The sequence below is a fragment of the Mustelus asterias genome, chromosome 17 (genome assembly GCF_964213995.1).
Source record: "Mustelus asterias chromosome 17, sMusAst1.hap1.1, whole genome shotgun sequence".
NCBI classification, from domain to species: Eukaryota; Metazoa; Chordata; class Chondrichthyes; order Carcharhiniformes; family Triakidae; genus Mustelus; species Mustelus asterias.
The window spans coordinates 43899518-43926258 of record NC_135817.1 but is presented as its reverse complement, the minus strand read 5'-3'; the positions used below and the strand labels follow the sequence as shown (position 1 = coordinate 43926258).

At 43.0% G+C, this 26741-nt stretch overlaps 1 protein-coding gene across 1 annotated transcript in view; it reads left to right on the top strand.

Annotated features, from left to right (window-relative positions):
• The first annotated feature begins 4382 nt into the window (after positions 1-4382).
• Positions 4383-26741, top strand: part of LOC144506156 (cell surface glycoprotein CD200 receptor 2-like) — a 42747-nt gene continuing 20388 nt past the window's right edge. Inside the window, exons 1-2 of the mRNA XM_078231996.1 lie at positions 4383-4524; positions 7222-7542. Of these exons, the coding sequence (XP_078088122.1) occupies positions 4452-4524; positions 7222-7542 (394 nt within the window). The 5' untranslated portion in view covers positions 4383-4451. The remainder of the gene's footprint in view (positions 4525-7221; positions 7543-26741) is intronic.

Below are 26741 nucleotides of genomic sequence, written 5' to 3'. Positions count from 1 at the left end.
CCAGGATTTTATAGACTCTGGAACAGTCCCTGCAGATTGGAGGGTAGCTAATGTCACTCCAATATTCAAAAGGGGAGGTAGAGAGAAAACAGTGAATGATAGACCAGGAAGCCTAACATCGGTGGTGGGGAAAATTCTCAAATCCATTATCATGGGCTTTATAGCGGAGCATTCAGAAAGCAGTGGCAGGATCAGTCAGAGTCAACATGGATTTATGAAGGGGAAATCATGCTTGACAAATCTGTTCAATTCTTTGAAGATGTAACTAGTAGAGTTGGCAAGGGGAAACCAGTCGATATGGTATCCGATTCCCGGCTCGGGTCACTGTCTGTGTGGAGTTTGCACATTCTCCTCGTGTCTGCGTGGGTTTCCTCCGGGTGCTCCGGTTTCCTCCCACAGTCCAAAGATGTGCGGGTTAGGTTGATTGGCCAGGTTAAAAAATTGCCCCTTAGAGTCCTGGGATGTGTAGGTTAGAGGGATTAGCAGGTAAAATATGTGGGGATAGGGCCTGGGTGGGATAGTGATCGGTGCAGACTCGATGGGCCGAATGGCCTCCTTCTGCACTGTAGGGTTTCTATGATTCTTCTATGGTATATTTGGACTTTCAGAAAGTGTTTGACAAAGTTCCGCACAAGAGATTATCATGCAAGATTAAAGTGCATGGGATTGGGGGAATTATTATTGAGATGGATAGAAAACTGGTTGGCAAAGAGAAAACAAAGAGTAGGAATTAATGGATGCTTTTCAAGTTGGCAGGCAGTAACTAGTGGGGTGCCACAAGGATCGGTGCTGGGAGCCCAGCTATTCACAATATATATTAATGATTTGGATGAGGGAACAAAATGTAACAACTCAAAGTTTGCAGATGTTACCAAGTTGGGTAGGAGGGTGAACTGTGATGAGGATGCAGAGATCCTTCAGAATGATCTGGACAGGTTGTGTGAGTGGGCAAATCAATGGCAGATGCAGTATAATTTGGATAAATGTGAGGTTATTCACTTTGGAAGCAAAAACAAGAAGCAGATTATTACCTGAATGGCTGTAAATTGGGAGAGGGGAGTTTGCAGCAGAACCTGGGTGTCCTTGTGCACCAGTCACTGAAGGTAAGCATGCAGGTGCAGCAGGCAGTAAAGAAGGCAAATGGCATGTTGGCCTTCATTGCAAGAGTGTTCGAGTACAGGAATAGGGATGTGTTGTTGCAATTATACAGGGCCTTGGTGAGGCCACACCTAGAGTAGTGTGTGCAGTTTTGGTCTCCTTTTCTGAGGAGGATGTTCTTGCTCTCGAGGGAGTGCAGCGAAGGTTTACCAGGCTGATTCCGGGGATGGTGGGACTGATGTATGAGGAGAGATTGATTAGGTTAGGATTGTTTTCGCTGGAGTTCAGATGAATGAGGGGGGATCTCATAGAGACTTATAAAATTCTAACAGGACTAGACAGGGAAGATGCAGGGAGGATATTCCTGATGGTGGAGGAGTCCAGAACCAGGAGTCACAGTCTGAGGATTCAGGGTAAACCATTTAGGATGGAGGTGAGGAGACATTTCTTCACCCAAAGAGTGGTGAGCCTGTGGAATTCATTACCGCAGGAAGTAGTTGGTGCCAAAATATTGAATGTATTCAAAAGGCTGCTGAATATAGCACTTGGGGCAAATAGGATCAAAGGCTGTGGGGAAAAAGCAGGATTAGGCTATTGAGTTGGATGATCAGCCATGATCATAATGAATGGCAGAGCAGGCTCAAAGGGCCAAATGGCCTCCTCCTGCTCCTATCTTCTATGTTTCTACGTTTCATACGCCTGCCCCTCCGGGTGATGAGGACACAGATTCTGAGATGGAAGCAGAAGAGACCGGCTCCCCAAATGAAGCAAGGCCTCAGGGAGAACCAGTGTCGGTGCTTTATGGCCCTCCCTTTGAAAGCGGAAGTCTCCAACCCGCTTCACACCTCCTGATCCGGTCTTGCCTCCAATTGACCTCAGGCCGATTGCCGAGCAGCACGAAAGGCTCTCCCATGATGGAGGTGCAGGGAAAGAAATGGACTTGAGGTGGGAGGAATGTTATGATGGCCATGGGGGTTTGTCAATAGATCTCCTTATGGTCCTCATAGCACACAAGCTTTCCTATTAGTCGAGTGTAGGCTTGTCCAATAGGAAGGAGCAGTAGGGGGGGGAGGGGGCATTTAAAACTAGTTGGCTCCACTCAGGCCAACAGTCAAAACTCTCGGGGCTGACTTGCACTCTGTAGCCGCTGAATGGCATTTCAAACACACTGTAAATAAAGGGTGATTGGTAACAGAAGACTGGCCTCAGCAAGATTATTACACTCCCCAAGAGACAAAGTGTGAAGTTGCTGTACTTACCTGATATACATGCATTAAGCCAATGAGGAAAAAATAGGCCTCGTCAATTTCAAGACCATTTTAATGGGATGATATGTACCACTGGGAATTAACTTTTACAAGGGCAGACAATCATTCCTTCAACTTTCAATTATTGTTGGAGATTTAAGGCAGGTAAAATGCTTATTTTTTTAAACTGTTCTCACTGTGTCTTAATCCAATTTTTTTGATCTCTCCATTTTGCTTTCTGGACCTGGTTTGACATTTTAATTCAATGACTCAGATCTTCCAGTCAGCAGCAGAGCGGATGCATTACTGGTAACTGTAATTGAAATTGCCCACTCACCATTTAATCTGGTGCCCTTGTACCTTCTAGCTCTGGCTCCAGTTTGAAGCCAGCGACAAACAGAGTCAGGAGGCCAAGTAGAAAGTGTAATTCCAACAAAGCCACTGCATCTTTTCTGACTTGAAGAGATGCCCTTTAGGGTCTGTTTTCAGTTCATTGACTTGCACAGTGTTTAGATGGACGCTTCACACCCAAAATGTTCAGCCCTCTCCCTCACCCCTCAAAAATGTTCATTCTTCCCTCGTCCCAAAAATGTCCATCCCCCTCCTTCACCCCAGTTCTGATCTCCGCAGACAGATAACTTTTTTTAAAGTTCCAACTTCCGGCCAATGGCTGAAACGTTGATGCAGCAAGATTTTATTTTTTAAGATTTTTACCATAACAAGATTAAACACTGACTAAACACTGGGTAGAATATTCTCAAAAATATTATGTGTCGAATGGGCAGGAAAACAGGTTTTCGCACCGGTTTTACCAGTGAGGTAAGTGACAGGTATTTGTGGCACTCTGTGCATTAACAGGAGTCATAAAACATTTCTCGCCAGGGGAGGGGGTGGAGCCTCAGCTCACATGTAAAGCTGGCTGCTGAGCTCCAGGGGCACCATTGTGCAGGCACCCCAATCTCCCAGTACATTGTGTACACTATGTGATCTATCACTACCTCCCAGCCCCCCCCACAGGCATCACTCGCCCCCTCACCCCCCCCCCCCCCACCCCACCCCACCCCCACCCCTCTCCAACTGCTGCCCCGGACAACATCACCTCCTGTCCCGATCGCAGCCCTGGCCAATTGCCCCACATACCCCAATCAGTGCCCCAGCCGATTGCTGCCCCCACATCCCCAATCACTGCCCTGGCCAATCGCTGCCCCAGCTGACTACCCCCCACCTCCCTGATCACTTTCCCGGCCTGTCAATCCACACCCCCCCCCTCCCCCCACAGAGTTACCCCCTTCCCAGTCGCAATGGAGCTCCCCCTCATCGGCACTGCCCGGCCCTGCCCTCCACCACCAGGGGCTTCAATGACCTCTGGTCCCACCAGCAAGGCCATCACATCTGGTTCCCTTTGATGGGGACCATCTGTGATCCGTGCAGGTGACCAGCAATGGGGGCTAAGGTAAGTGAGCCGTACGATAGCATCCAGGGCTTGTTAATACATGCTAATCATGCCATTAATATTGAAATCAGCCTCGCGCGCTTTCTGGACATAAGGCTGATATAGCCGGCAAAACAGGGCTGGCAAGATTGCAAGCGACGAGAAACTGGGGGTGAACCCAAGTCTTTCCCTCTCACCACACCGTTGACTGACATGGAGAGCCAGTAAGACCATCCCCACTATATTTGTAGGCAACCTATGGTTCAAACCATGAAACATAACATTTCCTTTATTCTTTTGGTATAACTGAAAACGCACTTCATGGGTATACTTTGCACTGTCCTTTAAGGGGACGTTACATTCTCCAGTCCAAGGTGATTCTTGCCTCACAATGGTTTAATTCTAATCATTTTCTTTCTCAGTCCAGGACCTTCTAATCTCAGAACCATCTTTCATGGTGAGGTTTTCTCTATGCACTGTTCCAGGTGTAAGAACTGCATATTTCATTAATTGAGTGTCTTCTTGTCACGAGAGGAAGTTATGTGTGTAAGATGCAAATCTTGCTGACTCCAAAGGTTTTGTATGTTGTTTGAAGGCAGCCAACTGCATAAATGTGAAATCAAGGAAACTGTTTGCAGAGAAGGTAGCTGGCAAGATATGTTGTTTATGCGGAAATGAATGGCTTGCAGGATACCAATATGAAAGCTGCTATCATTGTGCCTTTTTTCATAACTGCCTATTGGTTTGGTATAGTATCTCTTTACCTTTTTCAAAGTTTTAAATTTTAAGTTTGATCAGTTTTATAACCGCTTCCATTGAAAAACCGGTACGCTGATTACTTGCTCAATTATTCCTTTCAAAGCTAACTAATTTACAAAATATTTTCTGAGTCTTGATTTCAAAGGCTTTCTTATATGACAGTCAAACTGTTATCGAATACTTGTCCTTTGTAAACAGCTACTTCAGTCGCTGAATTCAGATTTTTATGATCCTGCATTCAAACGTTTCACACTTTTGAACTTTCCTGTTAAAAGAAATATCCTATTTTCAATGCTTTAGTGCACCGCTTTTTAAAATCATACTTGCCCACTTGGTGGATTGAGAATTAAACCTGATTAGTTTTGTAAGGTAAATTCCATATTGCATAACCATTGAGATCTTGTGGAATGTGTATCTTCTTTTTCTTAAATGGAATTCATCTTTATAAATAAGAAAAGCTAATTATTTGAAGAGCAAAAAATTGCAATTGCAAACCGTGGAGAAAAGGAAGGGGAGTGCGACTATTGCAGAGAGAGCTGGCACAACACAATAGGCCCAATGGCCTCCTTCTGTGCTGTAACCATTTTATCGTTCTATGATGCTTTGGATAGTGAAGTTGTAATGCTTTCCTTGTAATTTGGTATTTACAGTTTTTGAAGTGAATCTGTTTGCGATAGAAAAGCCAACATATACTTTTATTGCAGTTTAGTCCCCGACTAAAATGCTTTATTTAGAAATGATAAAGGTGGAGATGAATAAAGTTGTGTAGGTAGATGTTTAGTTCATCATTAACATACAACCTGTGTAATCTGGCATTCAGACAAAAACAGGAAATATTCTAAAATTGAAAATGATTTCACTTGAACCACAGAGTTAGATTTCTCTGAAACATGAGCCTGATTTGTTTTTCTTGAAACAGTTCCACCGAGCTTGCATCTGTGTATGATATTTTGGTCTTTAATAACTTTGGGATACACAGAAAACGGATAATTGTTGGACTGAATTAGACTTTGCCTTCACTTAAAAAAAAGGTTTAAGCAAAATCTTGGCAAAAGAATGCAATTTGTAGTGTAGATTGGTTAATTTAGAGTCTTGCAATTGATATGGAGATTATTGTGAGAAAAAAAAAGATGTCATCGCACTCCAGTGTGGTGCAACATTTCAAACCTCATGCTAATATTGCACCTGGGACCATTTTCTGCTTCCAAAAGCAAGGAAAAAGTATAGCGCAAGCCTGCTGCAGCTCACACTGCCTTCGAATCTGATCACCAATTGCACCTCACACAAACAGCCTCCAGCTATTCACATGATGTTTTACTCTATGTGTACCATGTTTCATTTATGGACAACAGACATTTTGACAACCATTTAAGCTGCTTCCAATTACACATCACAAAAAAAGAAATTTCTCAAAGAGCCAACAAGAATCTTAATATAGACAGAAAATAAATCAGTATTTCATTGGATGCGTTATTTATCCAACAAATACACCCCATATAATATTCTCCCAAATATGTACATGATTTGGCTGAACCTATTTGCTGGATAAGAAGTGTACCTGGTAGTCATGATGTGGAGATGCCGGCGTTGGACTGGGGTAAACACATTAAGAGTTTTAACAACACCAGGTTAATGTCCAACAGGTTTATTTGGTAGTAAATACAATTAGCTTTCGGAGCGCTGCTCCTTCGTCAGATGGAGCGGAAATCTGCAGATTTCCACTCCATCTGACGAAGGAGCAGCACTCCAAAAGCTAATGGTATTTGCTACCAAATAAACCTGTTGGACTTTAACCTGGTGTTGTTAAAACTCTTGCTAAGAAGTGTACCTAACAGGGTACTGATATATTTTGTCTTCTGTATCATGAATACATTTCATTTTAAATCAATAGTATTTAAACAATCTATGATGTGCAATAACGTTTAGTTGTATTGCTACTATTTTAGGAAGTTATCAATTGAGTTGGTATAGCTCACTTTAATTTGTTACCTAAAGTGATAGTTGCATATTCACCAATGAGAGTATTCCATTTAAACTGCCAGACTGCTGATGAAGGGAGATGTGATAGTATATATAATATATATATATAAATTATATAGATATGTGTGTGTGTATGTATTTGCTAAACCCATGGGTTCCTTGTATCTGAAAGATTGCATGTACAATAATGGATGATAATGAGTTAAGAGGATACTGATGATCAAGTGGATTTTGAGTTCATGTCTAAATTGGTTTATAATGCTTCCCGGAATGGTGCGAATTTGAATGATGCGTACATTTATTTGAAACACTCTGCTCACTTACTTCTATTAATGCAACTTTTCCCCTGCTCTTTATAATTTGTTATGTGGTGAAAAGTCCCATAACAATGCAAGAAAGCCTCTGTTCCTTTGAACAAATGGTTCACAATTTGTATTGAATTGTCACCATCTGTGTCCTTAGCAATAATTAGAATAGGTTACTAATCTTTATGTATCCACTAAATGAACCTCATCTGTGATATTATGGTGTTGGTGAATACAATATTTTTAACAACAGTGAATTAAATTTGGATAAAATATTTGAATTTTGGCGCTTGAAGATTATTTTGTCCTAGTCTAAGATTAAAACGAATTTGCCTCTGATGCTAACTATTTTGATTTTTGCAAGTAATTTTCATATGCAGCTTCTGCTTTTTCTTTGCAGAAAATGGAGTACATGCTACATATGTAACCACCATCCTAGGCAACAAGATCAATTTAAACTGCTCGATTAATCAGTTCTCCAAAGAAATTAATTTGATCAAATGGAGTCGATCAATAACAGGAAAATCCCAAGACATTGCAACCTACAATGATGATCATGGCTCGTTTAAAAACATCAAAGATGACAGACTAACAGTTTCACCTTGTAATGGAACTTGTCTTCAGATACAGCCTGTAGAACTGACTGATGAAGGAAATTATACGTGCGAAATTACAGCTTCCCAGGGAATTTTTCGAAACCACTTTTCTCTGTTTGTAATAGGTAAGATTACCATCAAACTCGCCACGGAACTAGTGAAACCCTCTTCCTGGTAAACATTAAATTTATTACTCAAAATTAATGGAGCATTATGTATCAATTTAAATATATACTGGAAGCACTCTTTCATAAGAAGGATATGATTAATGAATTGAAGGTATTTACATGATTTAAGACTGAGACTAAAGAAGACTCCTTAATACACAAGAACACAAGAGTTAGGAGCAAGATTAGGCCATTCCACCCCACAAGCCTGCTCTGCCATTTGATAAGATCAAGGCTGATCTGTGGCCTCAACTCTACTTTCCTGCCTATCTCTAGTAACCTTTAATTCCCTTGTCATTCAAGAATTATTTAACTCAGCCTTTAAAATATTCAATGACCCTGCCTCCACTGCTCCCTCAGGAAAGGAATCCCACAGACTAACAACGCTGACATAAATGAGAGAACCCTTAATTGCAATCTGTGTCCCCTAATTCCCACAAGGGGAAACATCCTTTCAGCATCCACACTGTCAAGTGCCCTCAGGATCTTATGCGATTCAATAAGATCACCTCTCTTTCATTTAAGCTCCAATGGATACAGGTCTCAGTTGCTCAAACTATCCATAGAAGATAACCCCTTCAGCCCAGGTATCAGTTAATGAGTCATCACTGAACTGCTTCTAATGCAGTGATATCCTTTCTTAGCTAAGGAAACCAAAACAGTACACAGTATTCCAGATGTTAGTCTAAATTTTCATTCCTGAGGAGAGTAGCAGGAATTGGGAAAATTCATGACTTGGCCTTCTCACCTCAGGAGAAAGTGTCCACAAAGGCAGGGTCTTCTTGCCGAGGGTTAGGTACAGGCAGGAGTCAGGCCACCTGACCTGGGAGGACCTTTGGAGACAGCAACAGAGGCTGCTGGTGTGAAAACTTGCTGTTTAAAAGGTCTGCCTCAGAGCTATAAGACATTATGCCAGTTAAAATAAAAACTTAAAGGCCCTCCAGCCCTCACCCCTCACACTATTAACAACCCCACACACTCCCCATGCCCCGTCCACCCCCTATCATCCCTCATGTCCCAATACCAATGTCTACCCTTCCACTCACTCACCATTCATGCCACCCACCCCCCACCCCCACCCACCCACCCCCACCAAGGTTCCACACACTCTGAATGTCAAGTTATGGCCTTACACCCATCACCCATGATCCCTCATACTCCAAACATCAAACTATGCCCTCCCACACAATCCACATGGGATCTCATTATGTATGCATGGTTGAGAGCCCAGACAATGATTAATCTTGTTGAAACAACAATTTTATTGTTCCAGTGAAATTTGTTTTTTTCAGTAGAAAGATGTGAATGAGTTACTTTTTTAAAGCTTTCTTTTTACACAACTTACTGTCATTGTGGGGTTTATTGGTTACATACAATGCATGGAAGTGCCATAGCTTGGCATTTACATTTTTAAAATATCCATTTATAGGATTGGGCTTCCCTAGTTAGGTCAGCATTTATTGCCCATCCCTGATTACCCTTGAGAAGATAGTGGTGAGTTGCCTTCTTGAACCACTGCAGTCTATGTGGTATAGGTGCACCCACAGTGCTGTTAGGGATGGAGTTCCAAGATTTTGACCCAGTGAAGGAATGGCAACTTATTTCGAAGTCAGGAATGTGAGTGGCTTGGAAGGGAACTTCCAGGTGTTGGTGTTTCCACGTGTCTGCTGCCCTTGTCCTTCTAGATGGTAGTGGTTGTGGGTTTGGAAGGTGCAGTCTAAGACATGTTGCTAAGTTCCTGCAGTGCATCTTGTAGATAGTACATACTTCTATCATTGTGCAACAGTGATAGAGAGAGTGAATGTTTGTGGATGGGGTGATTTGGCATCAGGGGCTTCAGGAGAACCATTTGAACTTACTTTCTAAAAGGTCCCCTCATGCAGTGTAGGGTTCATGACTTCTCTGAGGGACAATGCATCACATTCCTTTACCTTGCTTGGCTACATGAAGATGCCAATGATTAGGACATGCCTATCTCTGCAATGGAGGCAGGAGTGCCGGTTGTAGGCTTTTGACAGGAACCAGCCTACACCCTTTAAAGGCCCTCCCAAAAATCACACAGTCCACAAATATGGCCAGGAAGCCAGGAATATGGACCCAACCACCACTTTTAAACCAGGTTAAAGTCCAACAAGTTTATTTGATATCATGAGCTTTCGGAGCACAGCTCCTTCATCAGGTAAGTCTCATTCACCTGATGAAGGAGGAGCGCTCCGAAAGCTCATGACACCAAATAAACTTGTTGGACTTTAACCTGGTGATGTGAGGTTTCTTACTATGCCCGCCTCAGTCCAACGCCAGCACCCCTACATCATGGCTACCACTTTTAAAGGGCTTCCAAGGCACCCAGACTCAGTGAAAATCTCAGCAACGCCTTTTACAAATGTAACAACACATTTCTACTTTCATACTCATCTCCCCTTGTAATAAGTGACAAAATCCCACTTTCCTTTCCAATCACTTGCTGTACCTGAACACTAACTGCTTGTGATTCAAGTACTAGAACACTAAGATTCCTCTGTAGCAGAGGGTTCTGCAGTCTCTCTCCATTTAAATAATATACTCCCCGCTCATGGGGGGGCATGTCTATTCCTTGCTGGTGGCGAGGTCATAGAGGGGGGTGAGCCCAGACAAATGAGCGCCGGGCTCGCTAGACAGCAGGCTTTTTTACTCTTACTACCAAAGTGGACAAGTTCACATTTTCACACATAGTGCTACATCTACCAACCTTTGTCCATTCACTTAAAATATCTAAATCCCTCTGCAGACTCTTTTGGTGCAATTTTACCATCATGTTCGGGCGCCACATGGTGGCGAAGTGGGCTGTAAAGTGATTAGCGCAGTTGGCGCCGGTTTTCACGACCGGCGCCATTTTACGGGTGCCAGAAAAGCGCGGGCAGGTTAATATATTTTAATTTATTTAAATGCTGTTTAACATCTGCTTAGTGAGCCTGGCACTTAATTGTCCGGGCTTGCCCCGTTTTATGACCTCGCCGGGAATGTTTCACGCCAACGAGGAATAGACATGCTCCCCATGAACTGGGAGCAGTCGACTTGGAACCGGAGTCCTTTGAGGGCCCGTGGGGATGCCGGGGGCAAGGAGGTTGCCCCTTGGGCAGTGCCAGACTGGCACCTGGGCAATGTCCACTCGGCAATGCCAGGGGCAGGGCCATTGGGGGCAAGGTAAAGGGGGCATGTGTCCAGCTGCTGCTCTGCAGAGATCGGTGGGGGGAGGAAAGGAGAGGGGACCTGTTGCCCCTCTGCAACGATCGGTGGGGGGAGGGAGGGAGAGGGGGTCTGCTGCCACTCTGCAGTGATCGGTGAGGGGGGAGGGGGGCGCAGGGGAGGGAGGGAGGGAGGGAGAGGGGGCCTCCTGCACTCTGCAGCGATTAGTGGGGAGGGAGGGGGTCGGCGATCAGTCTGGGCGGCAGGGGCTGTATCAATGGCCACGGGCCCCCGCGATTCCAGGGGGGAGCTGCTTCAGTTTGTCTGCACTAGCAGGGGCCTGACAGCTCTTGCTTCTCTGTCTGCCCCTGCCACTGCTAATGTGCATGTGCAGCATCAGAGGCCTGCACATGCGCACTACCTCAGGTGTTCTGGAGTATTAAGCCCCGCCCACAGGCTTCTGCAGTGAGCAACAGACTTGCTCAGAATTTTGCAGGCTGAGTGTGCATGGTTGGGGGGGAGGGGCCTGAAAACCTGCCCAAAAGACGGATCTGAAACCGTCCCAGTCTCAAGTTCACCCAGCACTTAAACAAAAAAATGGTAAAATTGCCCCTTTTGGGTTCGATTTTCATCGTCAAGGTGGGCAATATGCAGGCTCAGTGTGCCTGCCTCAAGGGAAAGTGCCTGCAAAGGTGAGATTTTCATTCTGTGGAGGATGGCTGCTATTTGGGATTGGGCTTTCTGTCCCTAGAAAGTGTTCAGATGTAGTTACTGGGATTGCCAAGAGGTGAGGCAGGCATTTTAGCAGTTGCTCGGTGCTTTGCGACTTTGTCCCAGTTACAATAAAAACAATTAAAAAGTCCTCTAGCTCTCATCCCTTCATCCCTTGCGCAAATCCCCAAACCCCATGCACGCCAAGCCTTTCCACCTCATGTTCCCCCACCTGCCCCCATGGTTAATCATACCCTCCATGCCAACTTATGACACTCCATGCCCATTCACCCAGGAAGATATGAATCATCTGCAATACAACATAGATCGACTAGTAGAATGGGCAGAGAAATGGCAGGTGGAATTTAAGACAGAGGTGATGCATTTTGGCAGAAGGGAGAAAGAAACTTAGTGGCTCGATTCTAAAGAATGCAGGAACAGAGGGACTTGGGTGTGCATGTGCATCAATCCTTGAAGATGGCAGAATATATTGAGAGGGTGGTTAGCAACGTATATGTAATCCAGAACTTCATAAATAGGGGCTTTGAGAACAAAAGTAGATTGTTCTATTGAACATTTATAAAGACCGCTTCCTTTAGCAACTTGGGATATAAGCCTCTGGACCTAATGACTTATCTACCATACGCACAGCTAACCTGTGTTTTGCAGCGGTGGGAGGCAGCCCACCATTGGCCAATGGCAGGATTTTCTGGTCCTGCTGTTGTCAACAGGGTTTCCCATTAAATGCAGCCCTCGCTGCCATGAAACCCATGGCAGTGGTGCACTGTCAGAGGGATTGGATGACCCCACTTGCATGAATGACCAAAAGGGTTCCAGCCTATCACTCTATGACTGCAAGAACTATACAGCACTGTTGATGGGGGCTTTAATTATCCTAATATAAACTGAGATAACAATACTGCACACAGAGCCAGAAGAGTTTCTGATGAGTGTGTAGGAAAATTTTCTTGAGCAGTGCATTTCTGACTTAATGAGTTAAGACATACTGGTGAATCTTGAGGAATAGGGTAGCTCAAGTTCATCAAGCATCAGGAGGGAACATTTAGCAGAGAGAAATCAAAGAATCATAAGCTTATGGGAAAATGGATGATGAAAGAGATGGAGAACAAGATGAGAGAAGCAGAAAGAGGGTGTGTATGACAGAAAGCTAGAACCACGCTGACTAATAATAAAATAGAAAATGCTGGGAAAACTCAGCAGGTCTGGCAGCATCTGTGGAGGGAGAAACAAAGTTAACATTTTGAGTGCATAGAACTTTCTTCAGAGCTGAAGAGGTAGAAATGACTTCTACCTCAAAACTAGAAATCAACATAAATGGGAATCCCAGTGTCTTTTTGAGTACCCTGCACCATCAGCGATTGGTGTCAGCTGTTATGTGCAACCTTTTCCTGCAAGCAGGGATCCTCATGCTGATTACTGCCACTCCCACCCCCTCCTCTTCAGCTGATGAACCAGTACTCTTCCATGTTGAACACCACTTGATGGAAACACTGAGGGAGGCAAAGGCCTTCAATGTCCATCAACAAAAGTGGCTCAGAAGCACCACTACTGACTGGGCTGGCCCAGTCCTAAAGGACATAACATCGAAACTTGGTCTGAGGAAGCTGGTGTGCGAACCAACAAGGGGGAAAAGCCCAATGCTGATTTCATCATCACTGATCTAATGTCACAGATACCTTAGTCAATGACAGTATAGGGAGGAGTGGCCACACTGTAATCCTTGTGGGGCAATCTTTATATTAAGGAAACCTTTTATTTTGTTGTGTGGCATCATCACAGTGACAGATAGGATAGATTTTGAAGAGATCCAGCAACTCAAGACTGAGTATTCATGAGTCGCTGTGAGCATCAGAAGCAGCGGAATTGTATACAATCACAACCTGTAGCCTCTTGACACACACTACCATTACCATCAAGCCAGGGGATCAACCTTCATTCAATGAAGAGTGCAGGAGGACATGCCAGGGGCAGCACCAGGCATACATAAAAATAGTAAAGCTACAACACAGGATTATTTACATGACAAACAGCATAAGCAGAAGTGATAGGCAAAGCTAAGTGATTCCACAGCTAAGGGATCAGATCCAAGCTTTGCAGTCCTGCCACATCCAGCCGTGAATGGTGCTGGACGATTAAACTAACTCGAGGCGGATGCTCCATAAATATCTCACCCTCAATGAAGGGAGAGCCCAGCACATCAGTGCAAAAGATAAGACTGAAGCAGTTGCAACAATCTTCAGCCAGATGTGCCAGCTGGATGATCCATCTCTGCCTCCAACTGAGGTGCCCAACGTCACAGATGTCAAGTCTTCAGCCAATTTTATTCACTCCACATGATATCAGGAAATGGCCGAAGGCACTAAATGTTGCAAAGGCAATGGGCTCTCAAGTACTTCCAATAGTCATATTGAAGACTTGCGCTGCACAATCAGCCAAGTCCCTTGCCAAGCTGTCCCTAGCTGTATTCCAGTACAGCTACAACACTGGCATCTACTTGGCAATGTGGAAACTTGCCCAGCTATTTTCTGTCCTCAAAAAACAGGACAAATCCAACCCAGCCAATTACCATACTATCAGTCTACTCTCGATCATCAGCAAAGTGATGGAAAATGTCATCGACTGTGCTACCAAGTAGCACTTACTCAACAATGACCTGCTCACAATTGCTCAGTTTGGGTTGCCCCAGGCCCACTCAACCTTGATCCAAACATGAACAAAAGAGCTGAACTTAAAGGATGAGGTGAAAGTGACGTCCCTTGATATCAGCATTTAACTAAGTGCGCCCTAGCAAAGGAGCCCTAGCAAAACTGGAGTCAGTTAGAATCAGAGGTAAAACTCTTCACTGGTTCGACTCATACCGAACACAAAGTAAGATTGTTGTGGCTGTCAGAGGTCAAATATCTCAGTCCTGAGACATTGCTTCAATTTCCCCATCCACTGCCCTACCCTCATCAATTATCTTCGTCACATCCTCGAAAAACTCGATCAAGATATAGAACCTAAGTTATGCCACACTTGGAATATAGTGTTCAATTCAGGTCGCCACTCTACCAGAAGGATGTGGAGGCTTTGGAGAGGATACAGACAAGATTTACCAGGATGTTTCCTCGTATGGAGGGCATTAGCTATGAGGAGAGGTTGGAGAAACTTGATTTGTTCTCACTGGAATGACGGAGGTTGAGGGGCGACCTGATAGAAGTCTACAAGATTATGAGGGGCATGGACAGAGTGGATAGTCAGAAGCTTTTTCCCAGGGTGGACTACTAGGTAATTGACTATTAGGGGGCTTAGGCTTAAAGTGCGAGGGGCAAGGTTTAAAGGAGATGTATGAGGCAAGCTTTTTTACGCAGAGGGTCGTGGGTGCCTGGAACTCGCTGCCAGGGAAGGTAGTGAAAGCAATACAATAGTGACTTTTAAGGGGTGTGTTGACAAATACATGAATAGGATGGGAATAGAGGGATATGATCGCCGGAAGAGCAGGGGGTTTTCGTTCAGACAGGCAGCATGATCGGTGCAGGCTTGAAGGGCCTGTTCCTGTGCTGTAATTTTCTTTGTTCCTTGTTCTTTGAGTTATTCACGGTAGTGTCGTAGGTCCAACCATCTGCAGCTGCTTCATCACTGACATTCCTTCCATCTTAAGGTCAGAAGTGGGAATGTTTGCTGATGATTGAACAATGATCAGAATGATGTGGAGTTGATGGCGTTGGACTGGGGTAGACACAGTAAGTAGTCTCACAACACCAAGTTAAAGTCCAACAGGTCCAACTCACCTGATGAAGGGGCAATGCTCCGAAAGCTCGTGCTACCAAATAAATCTGTTGAACTTTAACTTGGTGTTGTGAGACTACTTACAATGATCAACATGATTCATGACTCCTCAGACACTGAAGCAGTCTGTGTACATATGCAACAAGAACTGGACAACATTTGGGCTTGGGCTGATAAGTGGCAAGTAATATTCCTGCCACACAAGTGCCTCACAATGACCAGCTCCAGCAAGAGAGAATTTAGCTATCTCCCTTGATATTCAATGTCAATACCATCACTGAGTCTCCCACTATCAACATTCTGGGGTTACCAATGATCAGAAACTGAACGGGACTAGCCATATAAATCCCCTGGCTAAATAGCAAACCTGAGGTTGGGATTTCTGTGGCGAGTGACTCAACTCCTGACTCCCCAAAGCCTTTCCACCATCCACAAGACACAAGTCAGGAATGTAATAGAATACTCTCCCTTTGTCTGGATGAATGCAGCTCCAACAACACTCAAGAAGTTGACACTATCCAGAACAAAACATCCTGATTGATTGGTATTCCATCCAACATTAAGCATTCACTTCCTCCACGACTAGCAGTGTATATCTTCTACAAGATGCACTGCAGCAACTCATCAAAACACCTTCAACAGCACGTTCCATACCCACGGTCTCGACCACCTTCAAGGACAGAGGCAGCAAATCTATGGTAACATCCCGACTTGCAAGTTCCTGTTCAAACCACATACTACCCTGACCTGGAACTATATCACTGTGCCTTCACTGTCACTGGGTCAAAATCCTGGAACTCCCTTCCCTAACAGTATTATGGGTAAACTCCACCACATGGCCTGCAGTAGGATTCAAGAAGGCAGCTCACTATCACCTCCTCAAGAGCAACTAGGGATGGGCAATAAATGCTGCCTCGCCAGCAATGCCCATACCCAGTGAAATAATACATTAAATATAATGGACATAGTTAAGAAAGGAGATTGCAAAATAAGGCAAATTGTGCTTCTGTCCTATTGATAGACAACATAAACAACATTACAATGTGACAAAGCAAAGAGTGAGATTGCAACTCGTACATCTTCTTGCCCAGTTTCCTTATCTAAGAATATCTGAAAGACTCCAGTGGAAACCTCTGCTTTTTTCCCCTTTACTTCCATCGATATTCCATGATGTGTATCATTATGGCCAATATCTTTCCTAGCCTGAGTTGCTTCAATAGTACTTCTTTATTGATAGTTACTTTTTTCTAATTGCTTCACTTTGTCCCCTTGTACTATTTCATTCCCAATACTGCATTCAGTATTTCATTATTATTTCATCCTCCATGAGACTTCTGGTCTAGTTCCCTTCTTATCCAAGACCCTGAGCCTCAGAACCCCAGCATCTGGCATTGCTCTCTGCCTGCAGACTATTCTGCACCCAGTCTGAAACAAATGCCCACTTATTGAATCAATCTGGACATATTGTAGAAACCTGGCAAATCTATCCTTGAAAGATTATCACACATTATTAAAGTCCTTCTGTTTCTGCATTTTCTCTAATTATCTACTTATCTCTACTTCTATTTTCTTCCTATGGTAGACTATAATATACTCCCAGGGAGTAACAGTCATTGTCCTGTTTGTTAACTCTAATCTGATATACCAGTCTTTGGAATGTACAACCTACATACCTAGCATTGTATCAAACAACACATTTCTTTCACTGTTTGCAGTGCTTACCCAACCAGCCCTTGCTTGCAAAACTCAAAACACTGTATAAACATTAAATGTGATTGGATAACATTTGCTAAATAATCCTCAATGTGATAAGAACTATGCTGACACCAATTTAAGATTGTTAGTCATATGCGTGGTGTGGTGCATTTGTGTGCACTGGAAGCTACATGTATGAATACACAGGATCCTGTTCTTTGCAGACAGAAAGGAAAGGTACACACATTGTTTCTGTTTTGGCGAAACAAAATAAGTGACAGCCATTTGCTGACTCATTCCTCAGGGCAATGCCTTGACCAATCAGAGTCAAGCACCCTGGTTTCAATTTCAAACAATGCTTGGCAGTAAACTGTCAGTCACCATCAACTGGTGCATTCTCCATGGCAATGTCTCTATCAATCAGAGTCCACGGGCCAACCAATCAGCACTCTGTTCTCAGGCAGTATAAATTAGCTGTTTCCTCTGACATTAGTATTCCTGTGAATTGTCCTGATGAGTGCAAGATGAAATGCTTCGACCAAAAAAATCTATTTTTTGCAGCAATATTCATGTTCTAGTAATTTAATGGAATCTTTAATCAACACTGCATTAGGTTTACTGTTTCTCCCTTTTCTCCTACTCTGTGCCTCATGAATATTTTTGAACCAGTAATGCTCACATTGCAGTCTTGTCTGAACCTTACCATGGTCATGTTGATGTCTTTTATCATTTCCCCTTAGCAATTTATGCCTCTACCTCAAAATGTTTATTGACAGCACTTAGCGTATTTATGTACATACAACACCTTCTATTTGTTTGATACTCTCATTTTGTTCCCTGAATCCTTCTGATCTGTTTCATTCTTTCATCTTACCCACACTCAATGCCTCTTTTGCTCTTCTTTCCCCTTCTTTACAGCTGTTTCCTTTAAATGACCGACAAATGCATTTGAAGCAATGAAAAGAAATGGGGCAATATTTCAGATTTACTGTCAGGGCATTCAAATTTTACGAGAGAGCAGGAAGGAGGATCTTCCATGAAGACTAATTTCCCCCGAAGGAGTCTGATGTTTGTCCTTTAATTTCACTGGCAGAACAATTCAGTGCATTGTATTTCTGCTGTGTAGCCTTGCTCACTTGAATTTTCCTCCTTTCCTTCACCAAATATTTATGTCCAGGTGGTAAAAGTGAAAATTTACTCCATTAATGTCATGAAAATAGCTAAATAAAGAGGCTCAAATGTGTGGGAAATATGTGCAAATAAAAAGCAAATGCTTGGCAATGAACAGTAAATGCAGATACAGACTGCGAGCTTGCCAACATCTGATAAGAAAAGTCTTGGCCCACATCCTTAACAGAATTGTGATGTTAGATTTCAGGTATAGACAGCTCTTTAGTGTGCAATGTCAATATATTTGTTTTTCATGTAGCACAGCATGTTTCCAACCTAAAGATTTTCATCTCCAAGTACTTTAACTCCAGAATGTAGAATTGGAAATAATATCAAGAGAAATGTATTCTCTGGGATATGCCACAGATTTTGCAAAGTTATTTTATATCCAGAAATATTTTTTAAAAGTCCACAAATGCTTTGATCCCTGAAGTTAATCATGGAGTTAAAACAGAAAATGCTGGAAAATCTCAGCAGGTCTGACAGCATCTGTGGGGAGAGAATAGAGTCAACGTTTCAAGTCTCGATGACCCTTCATTAGAGCTGAGAGCAAAGAGAATCAGCAGAGATTTATAGGGGTGGTGGGGGGGGGGGGGCTTGGTCCTGGAATGGGACAAAGCGAATGTAAATGAGGATACAGAAGGCTGAGAAGGTGCTAACAGTGTACTTAAAGTGATCAGAACACGTGAATGGCAGAACAGAGGGACAGATTGTTAAAGGATTGTCTGAGGAATGTGGCAGTTGCCCTAAAAGAGAGGGGGGGGGGGGGGGGGGGGGGGGAGAAGGAGAGCCAGAATGGAGAAGTGGAAGTGAGAAAGAAGAATAATAAAATGGATAAATGAGACGAAATGAAATGAAATAAAATAAATGGAAATGGGGTGAAGGAGGAGAGAGTTCATGCTCTGAAGTTGTTGAACTCAGTGTTCAGTCTGGAAGGCTATAAAGTGGCCAATCAGAGGATGAGGTGATCCTCCGATTTGCATTGGGGTTCTGGGAGGGAGGGGAGGGGGTGAGAGCAGTGGCCCGGGGGATGGATTGGATGCGGTTAAGAGCCCTGTCAACCACAGTGGGTGGAAAACTACGATTGAGGAAGAAGGAAGATATAACAACACTGCTATTTTGGAAAATAGCATCATCAGAACAGAGACGAAGGAACTGAGAGAATGGGATGGAGGGCTTACAGGATGTGGGGTGTGAAGAGCTATAATCAAGATAATTGTGGGAGTGGGTGGGCTTGTAATGGATACTAGTGGACAGTTTATCACCAGAAATGGAGACAGAAAGGTCAAGGAAGAGAAGTGTCAGAGATGGACCATGTGAAGGGTGGAAATTGGAAGCAAAATTGATAAATTTTCCAGCATTTTCTGTTTGTTACAGATTCCAGCATCCGCAGTATTTTGCTTTAATTATGGAGTAAATCAGTTGAATATTGCAACCTCTTATACATTTCATGAAGGAGCAAAATAAACTAAGGGAAAGCAATGGCCGAGTGGTATTATCGCTAGACTATTAATCCAGAAACTCAACAAATATTCTGAGGATCTGAATTCAAATCCCGCCACGGCAGGATGGTGGAATTTGAATTCAATAAAACATATCTGGAATTAAGAATTTACTGCTGACCATGAAACCATGGCCGATTGTCAGGCAAAACCCATCTAGTTCACTAATGCACTTTAGGGAAAGAAATCTGTCATCCTTACCTGGTCTGGCCTACATGTGGCTCCAGAGCCACAGCAACACGGTTGACTCTCAACTACCCTCTAAGGATAACTAGAGATGGTCAATAAATGCTGGCCAGTCTGCGACATCCATGTCCCATGAATGAATTAAAAAAAACGCCAGAAAATAACTAAGCTTGCCATTTGAAAATAGGGCTCAAACTTTACTTGCTCCCTGCATCATCTTTCCAGGAAATCTCAGACTGCTTGAGTATAACTGTCATTTTCCCTGGCCCCTATTTGTCTGGCAAGACAAACCTTTGGATAATGTCTTCAGATAGCATACTGGAGGCATTTGCAAAATTGGTTATACAGACTTTAATTAGCCATGTGCCTTGCAAGTGATTTTGTATGCTAGTCTGATTGTACTTCTGCATGAGCAATGATATTTCTCTCCTCGCAGTATCTTTGTTATTATAATGAGATTGAAAGTTCAATAAACCTAAAAAAAATGTACTGGAAAGAATGGATGTTAAAGTTGATCATAATTCTTTCATGGGTATGATTTTTAAAGGAGATGACGATAAGACGGAACTACTTTGAAAAATATAGAAACAAACTGGTGGTTATTAATTCTACAGCCAGTAAAATGCAGAAAAAGCTGTGCTGCCATCTTCAATATTGCTTCATTAGAATGCCAATTAACACCTAAAATGGACTGCATCCTTCTGGCACTTTTCAGAATTGTCAGGGGAAAATAAATGTCATTTCATATCTAAATTTAACAGCTATGCAATTTGCAGATAAGAATGTCTCCATTTTACAGATAACACAAGTTGATTACTAATAAACCAAGGGGTACGTAAGTAACCTTTACAAAGGAACTGCAAGAAGAATGCACATATCAAAGGACGTTGGGTTTAGGGATTATATTTTAGAAAACTCTCCTTAATCAATCTAACTGACCTATCTGTACCGTTACTATTTGCACCCTGAAGGAAAGCACTTATATAAAACCATACGTGAATTTAATTCTGTGTGTCGAAAACAGAATGTGGAAGTTACAATTTTAAATATCTGGAAACAAAAAAGTAGATATGCTGCATACAAAATGAAATCGCAGGAACAGGAGTAGGCCATTCAATCTCTCAAAGCTGTTCTATTACTCAATTAGATCATGGCTGATCTGTATATCAACTCCATTTATCCACCATTTGCTACAGCAATGAGGATTATGAATGGAGAATTAGAACAATTGCTGACACTGAAGTTAGTGCTCGATGTATAAAAGCTGATGAAACTGCACTACATTCCAGGATGGATTTTCTGAGTCCTCACAAATGTAATGAGCAAACCACAAATGCACATTGCAAAACCGTACCAATTTCGCAACATGAGCTTCTCACCTCTAAGGAATTAAAAATTAAATCTTCCAAATCAATCCAAAAAATCCACATTAAATGTCAGACATGAAACTTTACCCAAGCTTCACCACCATTAGCTGAACCTTTATTACTGGATGTGGTGAATTAAGTTGTGGGATCCTCCCTCTTGCTGTTGATTTCCGATGCAGCGACCAACAAGGTTCATTACATGAGGCTTCCGTGCAATTTGTGTGCTACAAGTCTGTCTAGCCTTTCAGCACAAAGTTCAATTCCATTGCCTGAATTGCTATCTGCCCCATCGAGAGACAACAGTGAATTCAAATCAGATGTAGGAAATGCAGAACATGAAAGTCGTGTTTGCTTTTCTGTGTCTCTGGCAATGGTTTATGAGAGACCAGAACAGGATGGATGATTGTCATCAATGCCTTAGAAACAGGGGCCTTGATTTAATAGAGGCAACAGGAGTCACACCCAATAGCTGGAAAGCTGGCGAGAAGCCATACTTTGCCGCTTTTAGAGAAGACGCACCAAATTATGTACCACTTAGACACTTAACTCAACAGCAGTGGGTTTTTCTTGAGATCAAGGACCCCAGGGATATTTTCATTGACTGGCAGTGCCACCAGGGAGGTGGTGGCTGCAGTTGGTACAACACCTACCCGAGGTGTAGTGTCATCACAAGATCCCTGTCAAGAAGTGAATGATGGCTGGAGGGGTGTTGCAAGATGGGGTTCACGGGAAGCCAACAGTAAGGGCAGATAGAGGATGGCTCTCAGTGCCCCGTTCCTCAATCAAGTGCACAGTGCCTTGGAGCAAAGGGTCATGGTACGAGCCCACAAGCAACCCTGCAGTGATTTGCTTGTCATGCATGGTGAACCACCCCGTCCCTAGCAGTGGTGGAAAGAAGGTGCTAATTGCCCATAAGGGTGTCAATTAGCGATGGGGCAGAAAGCCTGTTCACTGGGGCCCCACTCAGCATCCTCCCGCCTGATAGATAGCACACTCACCATCAAACTCACCAAGAAGAGTTTTAATATTAAAAGTTTATTTATTAGTCACAAGTAAGGCTTACATTAACACTGCAAGGAAATTACTGTGAAATTCCCCTAGTCACCACACTCCGGCGCCTGTTCAGGTCAAAGCACCTCACCAGCACATCTTTCAGACTGTGGGAGGAAACCGGAACACCCAGAGGAAATCCACGCAGACACAGGGAGAACACGTGACGCGCGATATAACTCACAAGGCTAAAGATGCTCGAGGAAATAAAGGCTTTTATTAACTACTACAATGGAGCTACCATATATCATACACGATCCCAGACTGAGGGGTCCCAGACAGAGCAGTGACCTTTATACCTCTCCCAGGAGGCGAAGCCCGACTGGGATGTACCATAATAACTATAATACAGGTAGAACAGCCCAACCCTAACCCCAACAGTAACATGTAGAACAACCCAACCCTAACCCCAACAGCAACATATATACAGACTCATAGTACTGGCCAGACCCTGGCTCAGTACTACCTGGTGGGAACCAACGATGGTTCACCACAACGTGCAAACTCCACACAGGCAGTGACCCAAGCCGGGAATGAAACTCGGGTTCCTGGTGTTGTGAGGCAGCAATGCTAACCACTGTGCTACTGTTCTTGGGCTCAGCAACTTCCCGTAGCATGTAAGGGACATTTTCAATTTTCTTCTTCAAGGCTTATTTGGTCGAGTATAACAGACCAATTGAAAAATCAATTGGTTACAGCGATAGTCTATCCTGTGGTTTTTACAAAATAAAATCTATGTTATCATTGAAGGTTTCCAGATAACATAAAGGGTTGGATTTTCCAGCACCCACTGGCATATCTTCCGGCAGCAGAGGCGTATTTTCCGCCATTAATCTTCTGGTCCTGCCGACATCTACAGGTTTTTGCGTTCCCCGCACACTCCACTGCTGGGGAACATGCCACAAGGGGGTCACCATCAGCCAAAAGATCCCGCCAGATTTACTCAAATTTAAATGTAAGGCATATAAGCACTGAGCCTGACACACCATCATAATGGACAAAGCCATAATTTAGATAAGAAATATTTGTTGGAAATATTAACTTTAACAATTTTCTGCATTCTTGTTGGCTGGTTTCTAACAGGACTCTACTTAAGCAGTGTATCCAAATTTCATCAGTTTGAAGGACTAAGCCAGCACAAATGAGTTAGGGAGTCACCCACCAGGATTAGATGTCTGCCAACGCAAGAGATTTGTTTGCCAATATGAGTAAGTCATATGCCTTTATTGGTACGCAGACTGCCAGTATGTGTAGGCTGCTTGCCAACACAAGATTGTTCTCTATCACTACAAGCAAATAGTTTGCCACCCTGAGTGAGTCACTGCTAGCGCAAATGAGAGTATGTCAACACATCTGAGTGTCTGCTACTATTGGGAGCAGAATTAACCAAAAAAAACTGGAGTAGGAGGATCACTGCATTAATGATTTCAGTGGACACCAAACTCAATCTCCACTCACCTCAAGATTAATAATCCTTAAACATTCATTCTTCTTATAGTGCAATTGGCATTTTTTATTCAAATTCATGTACCCATATTGCAAATAAATAGCAGATAGTTAAGTCATGAAAAATTAGGTCATAAAAATAATTAATGCCTTAGTTCCAACTCAAACACCCAAGTAGTACAGATATCGAACATTCATAGAAGTACTGATATCAGACTTTACAGAGGTACTGATGTCAGAGCTATATAGAGATACTGATATTAGACTTTTACAGAGGTACTGATATTGGAGCTTTATAGACGTGCTGATATCAGACTTTACAGAGGTACTGATATCAGACTTTTACAGAGGTACTGATATCAGACTTTTACAGAGGTACTGATATCAGACTTTTACAGAGGTACTGATATCAGACTTTTACAGACTTACTGATATCAAACCTTTACAGAGGTACTGATATCAGTCTTTTACAGACTTACTGATATCAGACTTTTACAGAGGTACTGATATCAGACTTTTACAGACTTACTGATATCAGACTTTTACAGACTTACTGATATCAGACTTTTACAGAGGTACTGATATCAGTCTTTTACAGACTTACTGATATCAGTCTTTTACAGACTTACTGATATCAGACTTTTACAGAGGTACTGATATCAGTCTTTTACAAACTTACTGATATCAGACTTTTACAGAGGTACTGATATCAGACTTTTACAGACTTACTGATATCAGACTTTTACAGACTTACTGATATCAGACTTTTACAGAGGTACTGATATCAGACTTTTACAGAGGTACTGATATCAGTCTTTTACAGACTTACTGATATCAGACTTTTACAGAGGTACTGATATCAGACTTTTACAGACTTACTGATATCAGACTTTTACAGAGGTACTGATATCAGACTTTTACAGAGGTACTGATATCAGTCTTTTACAGACTTACTGATATCAGACTTTTACAGAGGTACTGATATCAGACTTTTACAGAGGTACTGATATCAGACTTTTACAGACTTACTGATATCAGTCTTTTACAGAGGTACTGATATCAGACTTTTACAGAGGTTCTGATATCAGAGCTTTATAGAGGTACTAATATCAGATATTTATAAGGTATTGATATCAGACTTTTATAAAGGTACTGATATCGGAGCTTTATAGAGATACTGATGTTGGAGCTTTATTGGGGTACTGATATTGGAACTTGATGGAGGTACTGATGTTGGGGCTTTATTGGGGTACTGATATTGGAGCTTTATGGAGGTACTGATATTATACTTTTACAGAGGTACTGATGTCAAACTTTTACAGAGGTACTGAAATCGAAGTTTTAAGTTGATTTTCTGGTCAGCAAACCTGAGGCTAGAAACTTGAAGTATCCATGCCAGAAGCAATGCAACCATCAGAGGACCAGGATTGCCGAGCAATCCCAGGCCAGAGGTGAGTGAGGGCAGAATGGGGAATTCTGGTTGTGGGGTCACAAGAGAGAGGTCACAACAGTCAAAGAATAAGAGCAGTATAGTGGCTGACAAACTGTTTCCTGATGTTGGATCCCTCAAACAGGTACTGAGCGGCCTTCCCTATGAGGCTACAGGCAAACCCAATTGTGCTTTCTGGACAACCTTTGGGAAGTTTGGAAAAGCTATGTGGCTCCCAGTTAATTCCTGACTCACCAACGAATTGCATTGGGCTCAGAAATAGTGGACATCAAATGACTCATTAATCAGCCCAATTGATTTCCTGTCTCGGTGCCACGAAGCCTGTGTCAACCCCAGCCTCCCTCCACTTCAGTGGAGGTTTTGTCACTTTATTGTCAATTGCATGGCCTGGCCTTCATGGTTCCCATTACAAATGACTGCGTTAAATCCAGCCCAACAGCTCAGTGTTGTGGTGGGAACTCATTCTGAGGGCATGAGATTCATTCTTGTTGCCAAGCAAGACCAACTTGCTGCCATACAGACTCAGACTTCTGAGATTATTGCTGTAGATCTCAGACGGTTGTTAGGACTGTGAAGGTACCAACCTATGGAAGTGGCAGTGGCACCATACAGAATCAACCTTCTGTCTCCTGTCAGGGTGACAGTATTCATGCTCTGAGCAATGCCATTCCACCAGTGCCCTTGTTGTTGACTCTCAGCCAACCAGCCCAGATTGACAATGGCTGTGCTGTGGTCATGATGTGGAGATGCCGGCGTTGGACTGGGGTAAGCACAGTAAGAAGTCTCACAACACCAGGTTAAAGTCCAACAGGTTTATTTGGTAGCAAATAAACCTGTTGGACTTTAACCTGGTGTTGTGAGACTTCTTACTGTGCTGTGGTGTAGCAGTCCAAAGCTAGGCCTTAAAGGCACAGAGCTGCTTGAGGGCATCTTGCTTGACTACTTGAATGTTAGCCTCCTACCAACCATGTTGCTGCCACTGGGGTAGCACTGAGTAGGCTACTAAGACCAGGCAGAGGCACCCATAAGGAAAACACTAAGAGAATGAACAAGGATTAATATTTAATTTTTGTTTGTGCAATTGAATGTAGGTGATATGGAAAGATTTTTGTTTATGGCTTTTATTATTGGACAGTGAACCAGAGGATAATGTGATGAGGCATAGAGACATTGGGCACGATCTTACCAGCCATTCAAACCACAGACATCAGCTAAATCTCCATTCACTGCGGCGGGATGGGAAAATCCCGCCGGTGTGAATGGCAATAACATTCCAGCCATGGAATTTTGCAGCACAAAAAGAGCCCCATCCGCCCATTATGTTTACACTGGATATCAAGCACCTATCTATTCTAATCTCATTTTCCATCGCTAGGGTCATAGCATTGTATGTTATGGCATTTCAGGTGCTCATCTAAATGTTTCGTAAATGTTGTGAGGATTCTCAGCGAGTTCCAGCTCCCCACTATCCAAAAAAGTTTAGGCAAAAAAGTTTGCCTCAAATCTCCTCTAAATCCCCTGCCCCGTACCTAAAATCTCAGATGGATGGGGTAGGAGAGATTGGTGAGTCCATGTGGTCTGGAGAAATTGTCTGAATAGAAGCAGAGCCTCATAACTCATGGCTTG